Source organism: Balearica regulorum, chromosome Z, assembly GCF_011004875.1.
Source record: "Balearica regulorum gibbericeps isolate bBalReg1 chromosome Z, bBalReg1.pri, whole genome shotgun sequence".
NCBI lineage: Eukaryota > Metazoa > Chordata > Aves > Gruiformes > Gruidae > Balearica > Balearica regulorum.
Genome location: NC_046220.1, coordinates 33,929,307 through 33,944,029, shown reverse-complemented (window position 1 = coordinate 33,944,029; position 14,723 = coordinate 33,929,307). Strand labels below are relative to the sequence as shown.

The 14,723-nt window shown below is 40.5% G+C and overlaps 1 protein-coding gene across 2 annotated transcripts in view; it reads right to left on the bottom strand.

The window, feature by feature from the left end:
* Window positions 1-3,289: 3,289 nt before the first annotated feature.
* Window positions 3,290-14,723, bottom strand: part of LOC104630216 (E3 ubiquitin-protein ligase KCMF1) — a 53,852-nt gene continuing 42,418 nt past the window's right edge. Inside the window, exons 4-7 of one of the 2 annotated variants that reach the window (XM_075739598.1) lie at window positions 13,576-13,666; window positions 9,416-9,601; window positions 6,549-6,831; window positions 3,290-3,923 (exon numbers count right to left, since the gene is read on the bottom strand). In XM_075739598.1, the coding sequence (XP_075595713.1) occupies window positions 3,662-3,923; window positions 6,549-6,831; window positions 9,416-9,601; window positions 13,576-13,666 (822 nt within the window). In that variant the 3' untranslated portion in view covers window positions 3,290-3,661. Of the gene's footprint in view, window positions 3,924-6,548; window positions 6,832-9,415; window positions 9,602-13,564; window positions 13,667-14,723 lie in introns of both variants that reach the window. The other variant, XM_075739597.1, reaches the window with a different exon arrangement.

The following is a 14,723-nucleotide window of genomic DNA, read 5'->3' as shown; positions in this document are numbered from 1 at the left end:
CACAAACTTGAAGCTGCACAGTTCCCCTTTACAGTTCCTATTTTATTGTGCTCAAAGTTACTTATGTGCAAAACACTGTGCACATAAATAGCTGCAAATACACTTGTGCACAGAGGGGGCATGTCTTTAGCTCCTTCATGCCACAAAGCAGAGCCCAGCGTATTTCTATCCAGCAGCACCGTGGCACGGCAGCTGTCCCAGACCTGCTGCAAGGACAGCAAGACTGCCACCCTTCAGCACAGGACACAGTGTCACAGAGGGGAGTTTTCACCAGTGCTAGGCACACATACCAAGTTCCTTTTTTCTTAGGAGCTAAAAGAATAAAGTGGCCTCAAAAAAGCAAGGTGTCACATTTATTTGGCAAAGCAGGCAGATCCAGCAATGAAAGTCAGGTGTGTGAGGGAAAAGATTAAGTGATGTAATTGAAAAAACTTCACCCACCAAATAAATCCACTGCTTCCCTCCATCAGGACTTCTGAGGGCCTGAGAGGCAGCAGAGCACTCTGCCTCCTGGGACTTCTAGCCAGTGAGAGAATTGCCTTTACTCCTTCCCAACAGACAAGCATCTCAAAACCACAAAACATGCATGCAGCCCCAGTGCCCACAAGCTACCTGGGAGCCCAACTCCCACCAAGTACGGAGGGCTTAAAACCCTTCCACAGATAAGGGCAGAGGAAGGAAAGAAACCCCGGAACACAACCAACCCCCTCCCGCTGAACATCCCAGGGAGTTCAAGACAGGGGTTGTAACAACCAAGGTGGATGGAAGTTAAAAAGCATTTTGTCTATGACACCACCCTGTCCAAGTGTCTGTGTAACACAGACCCCTGAAAAAGGCAGATGACAAATTACAAACAGAACACAGTGCCATTCCAAGCCAGTTTTCCAGCAACAGGCTGGCAGGACTTGTTCCCCAACACTTTCAAACACATGTGCACATCCCTCCAACAGCTGTAAAATATTGGCAACAACTACACACCCTTCTGCCTGCCCCCTCCCCCAGAAAGCTGACACAGCCTCACATGCAGCGCCTGCCCCAGCCCAACTCCAAGCCCCCAGGCAGGCAGGGTGCAGCCAGCATCACACCCCACCCCTGGCCTCCCCCCGCTGCCCCCAAACCCCCACTGGTGTCCTGTATGGCTGTCACTGCACCCCAATAATAAGGCTGTGTGCTGGGACCTGGTTTTGGTTGGTTGGTTGGTCATTTTTGTTTTTCCCCCCACAGGGAAAATGCAGTAACCCCTCACAAGATTCTCCTGCAACGTTCCTGAAGGCTGTTTTCATTTTAGCCCAGAAAATACATAGAAATGTTTTGGAAATACCCCTAAAAAAATACTGTCCTGATAAAGCTTACTCTGAGAAGGAAAAACATTTCCCTGCAAATAACAATTGGCAGACTACTAGGACACCTTCCAAGTAGCCATGTTATTTCTGAACCTAAAAAAAAACCCCAAACAACATTAAGATTTGTAAGAGTTAATGTGATAGCCAAAAATACCTTTAAATGCAAGTCAGCACGTATTCAGTCTCTAAATTAACACAGATAATATTGGTTTGCATCTTCTTCACAGCAATTCTAAGTAACACCACAGAGAAGAGCCTATTTCAAATGCATCTTGTTCTACGGAAACCTGAATTCACCTACCTGTGAACAGTTTAGCATTACATACTTCATCACTTGCCAAAGTATGTAAGTTCTACAAAAAACATGTTTTAATCAGCTGGGATTTCTACATGAACTGATTTTGTATAGAGCTGCAGAAATTTCTGGAACTAAAACTGTTTGGATAATACATCAAACCCAAAGAAAATAAACTGAACAACAGTCTTGAAAATGCTTTATTGAACCGTGTGTCTTATTGTAATGTGCAGAAGATGTGTTTGAAAAGACTACAGCTTGAAAAATTTTTGAAAATCCTCAACAATCAATAAAAAACTCCCTACTGGGGGTAACTCTCAGTATAACCAGAGGCCTTGTGTAAAGTTTCCCTTGAAACATGTTCTGTTGCAGAGACTAAAAGAAAACAAAGCTAGTACTGCTCTGTGTGGAAACAATCAGGATTCGAGGATTAAAAAAAAAAAAAAAAGAAAAAAGAAAGGAATGGGATTTCAACTTCAGTCTATAGGGTTGCTTCTTTTGCAGCTGTTATTTTTGGATTAGCATACATGTCACAGTTCTGCTGAGAACACCATCTGGCGTTCAAGTCTGTAAGTTTACTCGAAAACGCTAGCAATGCTGCAGAGATGGAAGGATACAGAGAAAGAGAGGTGGTGAGGTGAGAAAGATCTGGAAAGACACATTATGATTAAGCCTAGTTTAAATTTTCATCAGAAGCTGTGTGCACTTTTGTTTTTATAATCTAACTTTACATTCAAAAACCCACCAAAAAAAGAAGAAAAGAAACAAAAACCAGACATACCCCTTCTGTCCTTGTCTCAGGGCTACAATAAACTTCTATGCCCAAGAACAACATACTCTTTTCTTCCAAACCAGTAGGATTAACAGTACAGGCATACAGGTGGCACGATTCCACTAAAAGGCTTTTTCAACTTTTTTATACCAGCAAAAATAACCAAAAGAAATAATAAATAAAAGGTGCCAAAGTTAGCATTAACAATTCAATTGTGGTATGCTGACAATCTGGGAATCCAAATCTCCTGATACTGACAGGTCTCTGCAAACTATGAAGCAAATACATAAATAACTCAAAATAGGACTGAGACTGTGAAAGGCTTTTTAAACTAAGACAACCATGATCCAGGTTAACTTTTTTAACACAGTGAATATATGAATTGTCTACACCTGAATAAAACATATTTAACAATTAAAAAAATTAACAACCACAAAAAGGAAAAAAACTTTAAACAAAAGTGAACATCATTTGCTTTTAGGGCACACAAAAGTGCCTTGCAGTAGCTTCCAGCAGTGGCCTTTCTGGTGTGTCTCCTACAGATCCATAAAATGAAGTTCAACTCCACACTGAGGTGATGGCTAACAGGGCAACATAAGGGTCACATACAGCAAAATGTCACACCCTGGTCACAACAGTAATATCCCACTGCAGAGTTTCCATCCTGTGCAGGAACAGCACATAAAGATGTCATTTCGTCACATATTATTCAAAAGGTACTTCATGGCCACAAACTGCTAGTCAGCGCTAACCTTTTTGTCACGTAACCTTTGAATAATGGGAAAGCTTTGGGTTTTATAGTTTTACTCCTTGTATTTAAATTTTTAAATGACAAGGTCACTAAAACTCATGCACGCTGCAAAAAACATCATGCAGTAGTTAAGGTAAACCATCCAAGCAGTTTTTATTCATTAATATTCATAAATACACACAGCAGCTTCATTAGAGATTTTTCATTTTTTTCCTCTTCAGTTTGAATGTGGAGTATTAGGAGAGCCTTTTGCATGTCAAGGTACAGGACACAGAGCTTTTTGCTCTGCACTGCAACCTACATTTACCTGCTAGAAGTAAAAATTAGTTAAGTGGAAATGATTATCATATATATCTTTTCTCTCTTTCTTTTGAATGTACACAATGTAACAAGAGTGACAGACCTGAAATTACAATCACCAAAACAAACCCAAGATAGTTGTTGTCCACTTTCATTGGCAAATACAGCACAGAGGACATTGTCTGCAAAGGGGGATGTCATCAAAGAGGAGGTGGAGGAGGCTCGTTTCCTTTATTACTCTCTTTTAAATTTAGGTTTTCTAAAGCAACATCTAGAGGCATAATATCTACACAGCCCATAGCACCAAAATCTGCAATCTCCCCCCGCTCATCCTCATCTGAGGAGGAACTTTCTTCCCGCATCAAAGTGGACAGTAGAAGCTCCTGAACAAACAGGCTGCAGTCTGCCCGTTCGCTCTCCATTGACTGGCGCTCTGCTTCCGACATCTTCGGATCATTCAACCTGCGCAGCACAAGGGAAGAGGAGACAGGCAGTTGGTGAAAGCCCGTTTCACCCATCACACTGCTGACAGGTGCCGAAAGGCACTTGAGAACCACTCCTTCAGCATCATCCTGCTTGCCCTTTGACAAGCACAGCTCCAGCAACCTCCCACACCTCAGTACAACATGCATGCATTTAACAAACCACCCTTTCTCTGTTGCTATGACAGCATTCAAAGCGGAGCCTAAACTAGATGAAAATAAAAAATTATTTGTGAGGGTTCCTGCTATTCAGCAGTCTTTTAGGGAGGGCTGTTGTGATTTCCTAGACAGTCATTAGGTGCCTATTTTGTTTCTAGGTCAACTTCTAAGTCCACGTACACCAGAAGGTACATTACCACATATAATGTGCTCAGTAAGTTTGCCAATGACACAAAGCTGTGTGGTGGGGTCAACACACTGGAGGGCAGGGATGCCATCCAGAGGGACCTTGACAGGCTGGAGAGGGTGGGGTCATGTGACATTCAACAAGGCCAAGTGCAAGGTCCTGCACGTGGGTTGGGGCAATCCCAAGCACAGCTACAGGCTGGGCGAGGAATGGATTGAGATCAGGCCTGAGGAGAAGGACGTGGGGGTATTGATTGATGAGAAGCTCAACATGAGCCAGCAGTGTGTGCTTGCAGCCCAGAAAGCCAACCGTGTCCTGGGCTGCATCAAAAGAGGTCTGACCAGCAGGTCGAGGGAGGTGATCCTGCCCCTCTACTCCGCTCTGGTGAGACCCCACCTGGAGTACTGCGTCAGGACATGGAGCTATTGGAGCGAGTCCAGAGGAGGGCCATGAAGCTGATCAGAGGGCTGGAGCACCTCTCCTATGAGGACAGGCTGAGAGAGTTGGGGTTGTTCAGCCTGGAGAAGAGAAGGCTCCGGGGAGATCTAATTGCAGCCTTCCAGTATCTAAAGGGGGCCTACAGGAAAGATGGAGAGGGACTGTTTATCAGGGAGTGTAGTGACAGGACAAGGGGTAATGGGTTTAAGCTGAAGGAGGGTCGATTTAGATTAGGTGTTAGAAAGAAATTCTTCACTGTTAGAGTGGTGAGGCACTGGAACAGGTTGCCCAGAGATGTTGTGGAGGCCCCATCCCTGGAAGTGTTCAAGGCCAGGTTGGATGGGGCTTTGGGCAACATGGTCTAGTGGAGGGTGTCCCTGCCCATGGCAGGGGGGTTGGAACTAGATGATCTTTGAGGTCCCTTCCAACCCAAACCATTCCATGATTCTATGTGCAAAGCCTGGGGATTCCCAGAGCGTGATACAATATTCATTCCACCATACCACTTCTCCCAGGTTATAGTGCACGCCCTGAGGGGCAAGGAAATTGCTCGCTCCAACTCTGAAAGTTGCAGTCTGTGACACCTGCAGGTACTCTGATTTCTTTCACATGAGTTTCTGATTGAAAGATGTCACATAGTATTACTCTGCATTTAGATAAAAATCAGAGTGACTCAAATCCAGTTTTCTTGACACCAGAGCTGTTAAAATGCCCACGCTCTTTCACAACACCAAACAAACCAGAGTATGTATGGGGGGGCGTGGCAGGGGAGACATGGAAAGCATTTTTATTTCAGGTCAATAGCTAACCTTCTAAAAGAACTGGAATGACATAGTGGGTGACTCCTCTTTAAAGTAACCCTGAGATCTAAGTATAATTTCTAAAGCAGATAAAGGATACCATTAATTAACAGAATACTTATTTGCTTTGTTATGCAGTCTCTAAAATAATTTATATACAAACTCCTGTTCAACCTTCAGTTTTTACTGAAGATTAATTTCCTATTAAACAATACTATCTTCTGACTCTCTCCCCCTCCATTACGGCTCAAGTTGACATGCTTGTTATCACTGGAAATGCACTTGTTTTGTTGGAAGCAGTAGGGGGAAACAAGCACAATTTAGTTAAGCAACATTCCTTTTGTTCCTCTTGAAGTTGAGATGCAGCAACTAATGTTTATCCACTGCTTAAGAACAGACAGAAGGTTTGAAAAGATGTTACAACTGCAAACAAAAGCGCAGTATGTTGGCTACAGACTTGACGAAGGATCTGGCAGAAGTTCCCTGCCTGGAGTCATAAGTAATGTATTCAGCCAAAACTCAAAATCAGCCTTCTTTTCCAGGTTTGCAGCAATCCATACTCAAGGCTAATCCTTGAAACACGTTCCTAGATGCATCCAAAAAAAAAAAAAAAGTACAGCACACTTGAGATTGCCTGTCCTTTTTGCAAACACTAGACCACCACAGGATATTTCTGCCAGCAGGTCCTTGAGTTGGCTTTCCAAAAGCAGAATAATTCCCTTTGGGCCAGCTATAAACTGCTACTCTTGGACATTAAATTATCAGTTTTACTTTCATGCTAGAAAAACAGAAGCAGCAAGTTTTATGTATTACACATTGTGACAACTGTTTATGTCCTCCATTAATATATTCTGTATGATTAATTAGCCTGTTAACTCTGGGATATATTTGATCAGACACTGGTTTGCTAAGGCACGTGTCTAACTCCAAACACTGAAGTTTCATTGAGCTTTATGTCTCCGGACTAAGGCGAACAGAAATGGTAAGAGATAAATACAAGTAAATATACAGAACAAGTTACCTTGTAAGAAGAAACTGGGAATTCTGGATAGTCTGCTGACTGTTTTCTGTGTTAGATGTGTTGGTTGTTGTTGTAGATTGTGTCATAGTGGTGTTGACATTGATCGTGTTGGTGCGTCTAGTTGCATTGCGTGCAGTCTCCAGTTGTTGTCTCGCTGCCTGTGCATGTTGTCGTTCCAACTGCAGTTGCATCTGCAGCTGCTGTAACTGAGAAGCAGAAGGGCCAGAGGAGTTGAGCTGTCCTCCTGCAGAACGCCGCACACCTGATAGCTGAGATAAAAGCTCTGCCAGAGAAGAGAAAGTTTCTGTGATGAAAGGTCTGAAATGAGCATTACACAATAGAATAAATGCACACTGAATTCCAGTGCATCAATTCCTTTTTTTCCAATCAATAAAATCAAAGAACAAACAGTGCTGAAGAGCCCATGAAGCTCTTGAAAAAAGTCCTAGCATTCAGTGTCTCAAAGGGTAAGGAAGATTAAAACCCATTTATGCAGATTTATTCCAGATAAGAAGTTGAAGTTAAATGCCTTCAAAATAACAGAAGAGCCAATCTAAAGGGAACGCCTGGCAAATGATGTCCTCTGCAGCAATTCTCTGAAACTTCAAAGTTAAAATAGCAATTCACTAAGAAACTACTTCATTTTGGCTTTGGTTGGTGATTTTATTTTCCTTTCAACAAATGTTCCCTCAAAGAGAGAAGATGTGCTACAGCAAAGGGAGAAGTATCATACCATTGCTTCAAACATTTAATAGAAGTATTTTGTTAAGAAAACATATTAAAGTATTGCCTCACATCAAAACTAAAGTGGTCAAGCGTTTTTGCTGTATGAAGTTTTATTTCTGCCAGAAGAACAAAGAAGGCCTAGCAATTAAGAAAACGTCTGTTCTTAAGTCTTCCAATTCAGAGGGACAGAATGCTTATAGCAACTTTTATCCACAAATAATTTTTTGAAATAAATATTAGCAGCAAATTACTGCTCAGTGCATTACTACACAATCTCTTCTACACACTGTGTAGAAGGTACTTCTTATATCACCTGCTTGCTGTAGTTGATGCAAGGGCAGAGGAAGTAGAGGATGATACTGCTCCTGCCCCTCACCTCTACATTACAAAGTTACTATAGAGATCATGACAGTTTTCCTTCCATTGCATTAACAAAATACAATCTTGTTAAATAAGGCTTTCTTTAGGAAATAAAGTAAAATGCAGTAGTTTTCCATGTCAGGAACTCAGGATGGTCAAGTAATTTTTACCAGCAGTGACAGCAATACCAAGATTAAATAACTTTTAATTCCATTGTAATTACTAGAAAACACCACACGGAGAAAAAAGGGAAAAATTTAACAGATGCTATAAGCTTCATTTATTTAATAGAAAAAAAATCTGGTGATCTTTCCTCTCACTGTAAGTTAAAGCATAAATTAAAGCTTAGAGTATAGCGAAACAATATTTTGGAAGCAGACATGAGCTCGATACAAGAGTCTTGGTATAACACCCAGCTCAGTGTGCAACTGACTTCTAAATGCAAAACCACACCTTTCATGAAGAAAGAAAACATTCAGAAGAATGCCATTTATCCCACATTCAATGCTGGTAAGTGGGAAGGCATTGTGAGGCTGAAAACAAACCTCAGCAGCCACTCCACATTGCACTGAGCTGACCTAGCTCCCTTGTAAAAGAAAGACGAGGTCTTGCACTGAAAGCTTACCACAAACATCCTCCCTCCTTGAACAAACTAATCCTTTTTAGACCCTCCTGTGACCTCGCTTAACTTATTTTCTACTCTCGACGGGATCTTCTTCCCAGCTAATTTAATGAGTTAAATGAGGTCACAGCAGGCCAGCAGAGCACTAGAGCCAGTAGAAGGCAGGCAAGGGGACCATGATTAAGGCAGGCAGTGGAGCTACATCTCCCCTTTCAGGGCAACGGCTCATTAAGCTGGCTGGCTGCCTGCCTCCCTCTGAAGAAGTCACAACATGATAGCAGGAAGCTCCAGTTTAAGCATTACCCCATCTTGGCATCTGAAGCAAAGGTGGGTTATGGCAGAAGTTCTCAGGTTTCCCTGACACTTATGCTGGCATGGTCAAAGACCATTGCATAAAAACATTTAGATTTCCCCTTAGGGAAAGTTCTGTTTGTTTTCAGAATTGTCTTCATTCTCTATTGTTTCTTTCTGGTAAAAAGTTATTTTCACATCAAAGCTAAACAAACATCAAATAAGTTATTCCTAGGAATTCTTCGTTATTTTCTGGTGCTGAAAATGAGACACCCCTCCCCCACCCTGAGTTTTTCTAAACTTGACCAAAATACACTGCAAATACTTACAACAGTACATTTATATAAGCATTTACAAGTACGCCTAAAAAAATAATACTCTGTGATATTAGCAAGTCTGTCATTCAAACAGCAGCCTGAACGCAAACTGAACATATTTTAAATGTCCACTAATACTCAAATTCGGCTAATTTCATCTTCACTGAGACAGACCCTCTCCTCCATAAACACCTTTATCCACATGGCAAATTAAAATGAGATGTACTGAAGTAGGTGATGGAAGCTGGACATAATCACTTGTAAAAATATACACCACCTGTGCATAGATTAGGTTTGGGAATAAGTCTTACACTGTCTAGAATTAAAAGCACAAACTAGAGGCAGCTGTTTCAGCATCTCCACACATGGGCCCTGTGACAAGCCAGCCAAGCACAAGCTCACCTGCAAGCAGCCATCACACTTGCACCGTGGACGGTATCTGTACATGCAGCTTCATAACAACATAAAGTAGGGCAACTATTATCGTCTTGACTTTTACTTCCTCTGTGTAAGAAGGACACTGGGGTAAAATTCATGGTTACGGCACTTACCAGCTATAGGATCCATGGCTTCTCTATTGCTTGGAGAATACGAACTCTGAGAAGATGAAAGCCCACCAGGGGAACTGGTAGTAAAGTGCATGTTTGATCTACGTGCACGGGGGCCTCCCAAACCCCGGCCTGGGTGGAACATCCTACGTACATGCCGAACACCACTGGATTCATCATAACCAAGAAGTTAAGAAAACAGAACTGTTTAGCATTGAGTATTAAATGACAAGGACATTTGATAGGTGAAATACTCAGGTGCACACTACTGTTGTTCTTTCATAAAATAACGACTCAACTCCTGCAGCAAAGCTAAGGTATGCTGCAGCTATGGTGCAGGTCAGACTTACTGATCTGAACTCAAGATACCCAAGCGCTGTGTACACCAAACTCCCTGTATTTATCCAGCTTTTTATAATGTCCAAGAAACATCACGATTAATTTCTTAGGTTTTTTTAGATCAACGTTTTCTACTCAGTAATCTGAAAACTCTGATAAGTGCATGTTCAGCCAAGCTTATTTCAGAGAGACAGTGATTTTATTCTCCCTCTCCAATTCTTAAGTACTGAAAATAATAAAAAGCTTACTGCTATTCCTATCAAAATTATGTAACAATTACTGTATTCCTTTTGACTTTTGTACTTCATGCTTTTAGCCAAGAAATTTCATCACTTCAATCCTTAAGAAATTGTAGGTTGTATTGTAGGGAGTGTTCAGCACTTTCACCACACCCCTTTGTTTCACCTTTTTTTAGCCAAAGAAATACCACTGATTCCAGTTATGCCTTTCATTTTCCCATTTTCCCTCCACTTCTCCACATCAGATACTTATTTTTCAAGTCATACCTTTTATATGTTTTCTTATATAAATTAAGACACAATCAACAAATTTAAATATTATTTTTGTCAGAAAGTTGTTAACATTCGTTCCTGCAAGACAGTCCAGATAAGGCTTCCTTTTACTTTAAAAATCACTAGTATAATTCACTAGTGCAAAATGAAATAGCATAAGCTTGAGTATTTTATTGTTACTAGACTTTTAGCTTAGATACTCCTGTCTTCATGTGCTTTATTTTTATAATAGTATGCTGACCACCCATTTGGTATCCATTACTGTATAAGGGTGATGTCCAATGTACTTTTCATAAGACACAGTTATGGTGCAGAACCTCAGGATGTCATGACGTCAAGAACTTAAGACTGAAAGAAACAACTAGACTTCTCATGGCAAGAAAGAACCTCTGGCTAGTAAAAGATTTTACAGAATGTTTGCCTCTTTCAAACCTGTTAGTTATGCCACAGTGTAAAGCACTTGACATTTAGGGTGCAAGAGGAAAGTCTTACCTGGTGCAGAACACACTTTGCCTAGCACAGAGTGCCCTGAGTGTGCTAAAACTGGATGCTGCTGGAGATGACATACCATATTAGATGGACTCCTGCCCTCATGCAGTTTGGGAAGCTTTTCATAACTAGACCTGGTAGAAAAGGCCAGTATCTTGTCTGGGGATTTTTCAAGCAGGCACAGGACTGTGAGGTAACTTTTTCAATGGCAGCTTTTAAACTGTCTTGAGATAAACATCATTCTTTAAATACCAGCTAAGTACGCACCCAAGTCTTACCAGCTATGTTACAGTAAAGCTTTTGTAAACCTTAACTTGTGACAAACAGATAAACTGAATAGCCATGCCAGAACTATTAGTATGACTGATGCTGAAAAGCTGTATTTAATAAATTTTCAGGTATTTCCCTGCTAAAGTAAGAAATTGGGCTTTAAAGAGTTGTCCCCAGACTGCAGGAATAAAGGACATATCTTGCAATGGCTGCACAAGGTTTATAACAAGAAACACAGCCTTCTGGGACAATTTAAGAAAAACAAAACAAAATCAAAATGACACATCTAATCAATACTCACAAGATGAGGCCACTCCTCAGAACTCTAACAGACCCAATAATAAAACGGAAAATCCTCATCCTAGAAAAAGTGCAAGCAAAGAGCCTTCTATCTCGCCTCTTTGTACATCAAAGTTGTTACAAAGCACGGAAAGTTGTTCTGTACAGCATTAACTTCATATAAAGATGTTTAGAACAGCAATATAATGGTATCAAAGAGCAGCTTTCTAACAGTTCCTTGACTTTGACAGTTATTCTTTCCTATGCTGCCAGACCCTGGATGAAAAGGGGCATCTCCTCTTCCTTTTTTCCTACTTTAGACCTGCCTGTTGCTAGAAATGATGTAGAGCCCAACATGGAATAGTCACTTCAGGATACACCTCTCATCAGGTTTTGGAGACTGATCACTGAAGCAATAGCATACAAGCAGAAAATTCTACGTGCGTTGTCTTTAATGCTGAATCACAGACAATGTATTCCCAAAAAATACATCCAATAAAGATCCATTTTGAGATGACTGATATTGAAGCCCTACTCTGTATTTGAAAAGATTTAATTTGGGAATGTTTGAGCTAGAAAAACCAAAGTAATCTGGTGGCATCTCTGATGCTGGAGGGGGAGAAAAAGCTGCAGAAGCATGAACTCTAATCAAACGTCTTGTTCATTTCAGTAGGAAATTAATTTCACTCTGTAACTGGGAAAATTTAAACTTCCTGACCTACAGAGTAGTTAAGCCAGTGTTGGAGCCCCACAGTTTCACCTTTGGTACACTGCCATGTAGTTATTAGGGATGGAAATTTTGTTAGAAAAAGAATATTAGACAGGTGCTATGAAAAACTCACAACTGGTAGAAAGACCAGAACTAAGCTGCTACATGAAAAATCACTCAGCGACTCACTACACCAGTCATCAAGCAGTATCAAAGAGCTGTTCAAGGGCCAGGAAAGATCCAACAGCCTGGAAGATGCTCTCCCCTCATCAATCTCATCCCACCTCCACTCGAGAGGGAGGACACATGACCCTGCCTTGGAGGATACCTGGCCACGGAGGACCTCCCTGGACGCGTGGGACCAAGCTCTCATGGCCAGAGCCACCGCACTCAGCACCCTGCTCCTCCCAACTGCTGAGAGCTCTGCTCCTGTCCACAGGGAAAGGTGAAGTAGAGATAACTGCTTTTACCTAACTTTGTGGTGTTCTTTGAATTATTAGTTACTCCTTCACAGAGCCAATAAACACCCACACTCCTTTACACTGATCCAGTTATTGTGTAGTAATAACACGTGCATTTAGTCTGTCCTGACCCTAAACCATGGTGACACTAACAAACTCAAAAGCAAACACAATTGTAACTGAAATTGAGCCACCTCCTTATAAATGCTGTCTCTTCTGTTAGCATAACAAACACCAGTTGCTAGGGCTTAGATTATTTCTTTTTACCTCAGTTGCTAGGGCTTAGATTATTTTTTTTTATTTTTAAAAAAAATCTTTAAACAAAAAAACACTTATCAAAGTAAGAATATAGTCTGTCTGTTTGTTTGAATGAGACACAAAGGAATACTTCAGAGGGATTACTTACTGTAGGGAGGCTACATAGTCTGCATGTCATTAAATAAAAAGCCCAAACCAAAATACATTTCATTAGCTAATCTGGGGGTGGAGCAGAATCTAAAAAGAAAAAAATTCCTAGAATGAGGATAAAAACTGCAATAGTTCCAGCTCTTCAGCCATCAACATAGATATATCTGCATAACCTGCTGCTAAGGTGACTGAAAGACAACATACTATTTCCCATGGTATCTGAAAGTTTTCCAACTTATGTTACAAAATGTCGCTATGAACTTATGTTATTAAAGCATGGTGTTAAAAGTAGTTAAGCAAGTTTAAAATCATTCATCAAAACCAGCTAAGCTCAAATAATCATCATGTCACAAATATTTACAGCACACTACTCAATCTGGATATATAATGCAGCATTAGGACTAATGATCAGGTAGGATAAACCACAGTCCCAGTAGAAAAAACTCTTGGTATCAAAGTTCTTTAAATGTTTTTACTGTTAGAGCAAAAAGCACCATCAAGTATACCTACAATCTGTTCACAATCTGGTATTTATACTTTTTTAAACTAGCAAATGAACCTTTTTGGTTTTGGACACAGAGATCTTTAGCAACTTAAGTTCCAGGAAAACCAGAGGTGAGACCCTTTGACTATAAAAATCAAAACAAGTCGTCATTGCCTCTTTGCCTCAACTTGGAAAGGATATTAAATCTCTAGGAGCTCTGTGTTCCAGTGTAAGATGAGCTGCAAAGTCATCTGTGACATGATTCGGATCCCCTCCAGGTAATGCTGCGCATATTGGACAAATCTGAAATGACAAAGCAAGAAAAAAACCCAACTTTGTAAGTTTTACACAAAACTTGTATCATTGAGTCAATCATTAGACACTGATTCTTGTGCTTTAAAATCACATTATAAATATTCACAAACACTTACATAGTAACATATGCAAAAACCCCAGAAAACATATTCAAGTGCAGACATTAATTTAGACATCTTTTACCTTATGATTTTTCAGAATGCTATGAAAATCAGAGCTAGAACTTTCAAGTTCAATTTGCAATGTCTTGAAAATTAGTCTTTATATGCCAATTCTGCCACAGACAGTAGAGTCTGATTGCACAGGATTACTATTATGAGCCTGCTTGACTCTCATCCCAGCAGAAGAATCAAAACAAAACCACAAGTAAGTATTTGCTGAAGTATCAAACTGTGACCACCCAACCAGGCAGTGTGTAACTACAGGTTTGGCAGAGAAGGGCTGATCTCCATATCCCTACACAACAGTATTTTGGGAGAAGGCACTGACATCTATCTTTGGTTTGTATTTTTTTAAACTGAAACACAGGTTAACTAAGTAGACAAACAGTGCCATTACAATTGCCATAATTATGACTTTTTTTGAATGACTCCACAAACAGCTTGAAAAGCATTTTCCATGTTTCTTTACAGTAGTTTTGCAGACTCATTTTCAAGTTTTACAGATGACAGACCAAAAAAAATCCACAAAGTTCTTCCCCCAAATATTAAGTACTCAACAGCACTTTGACAGTTAAATGCAACTGCTGTCTATGAATTTCTCTGTTCCTCACAGTCAAATAGCCTTGTCTTTATGGAGCAACTCTGGCTGCAACATAAAGCCCAAGTTACCAGTGCTCTTCACACATATATTGAAGTTGTTGACAGTAGATTTCAAAAGAACATCGGCATTAAGAACACCTATATAATAGCACACACATCTATCTTACTCTTATGGAGGTGAGGAAAAAGTCTGGAAGTAAGTTTACTGTAAAATCTCAGCTGCTTTTGACAGCACCTGCTACATTTTCAATGTCACTTTAATTTTAGTAGTTAGCTCTGAGCAG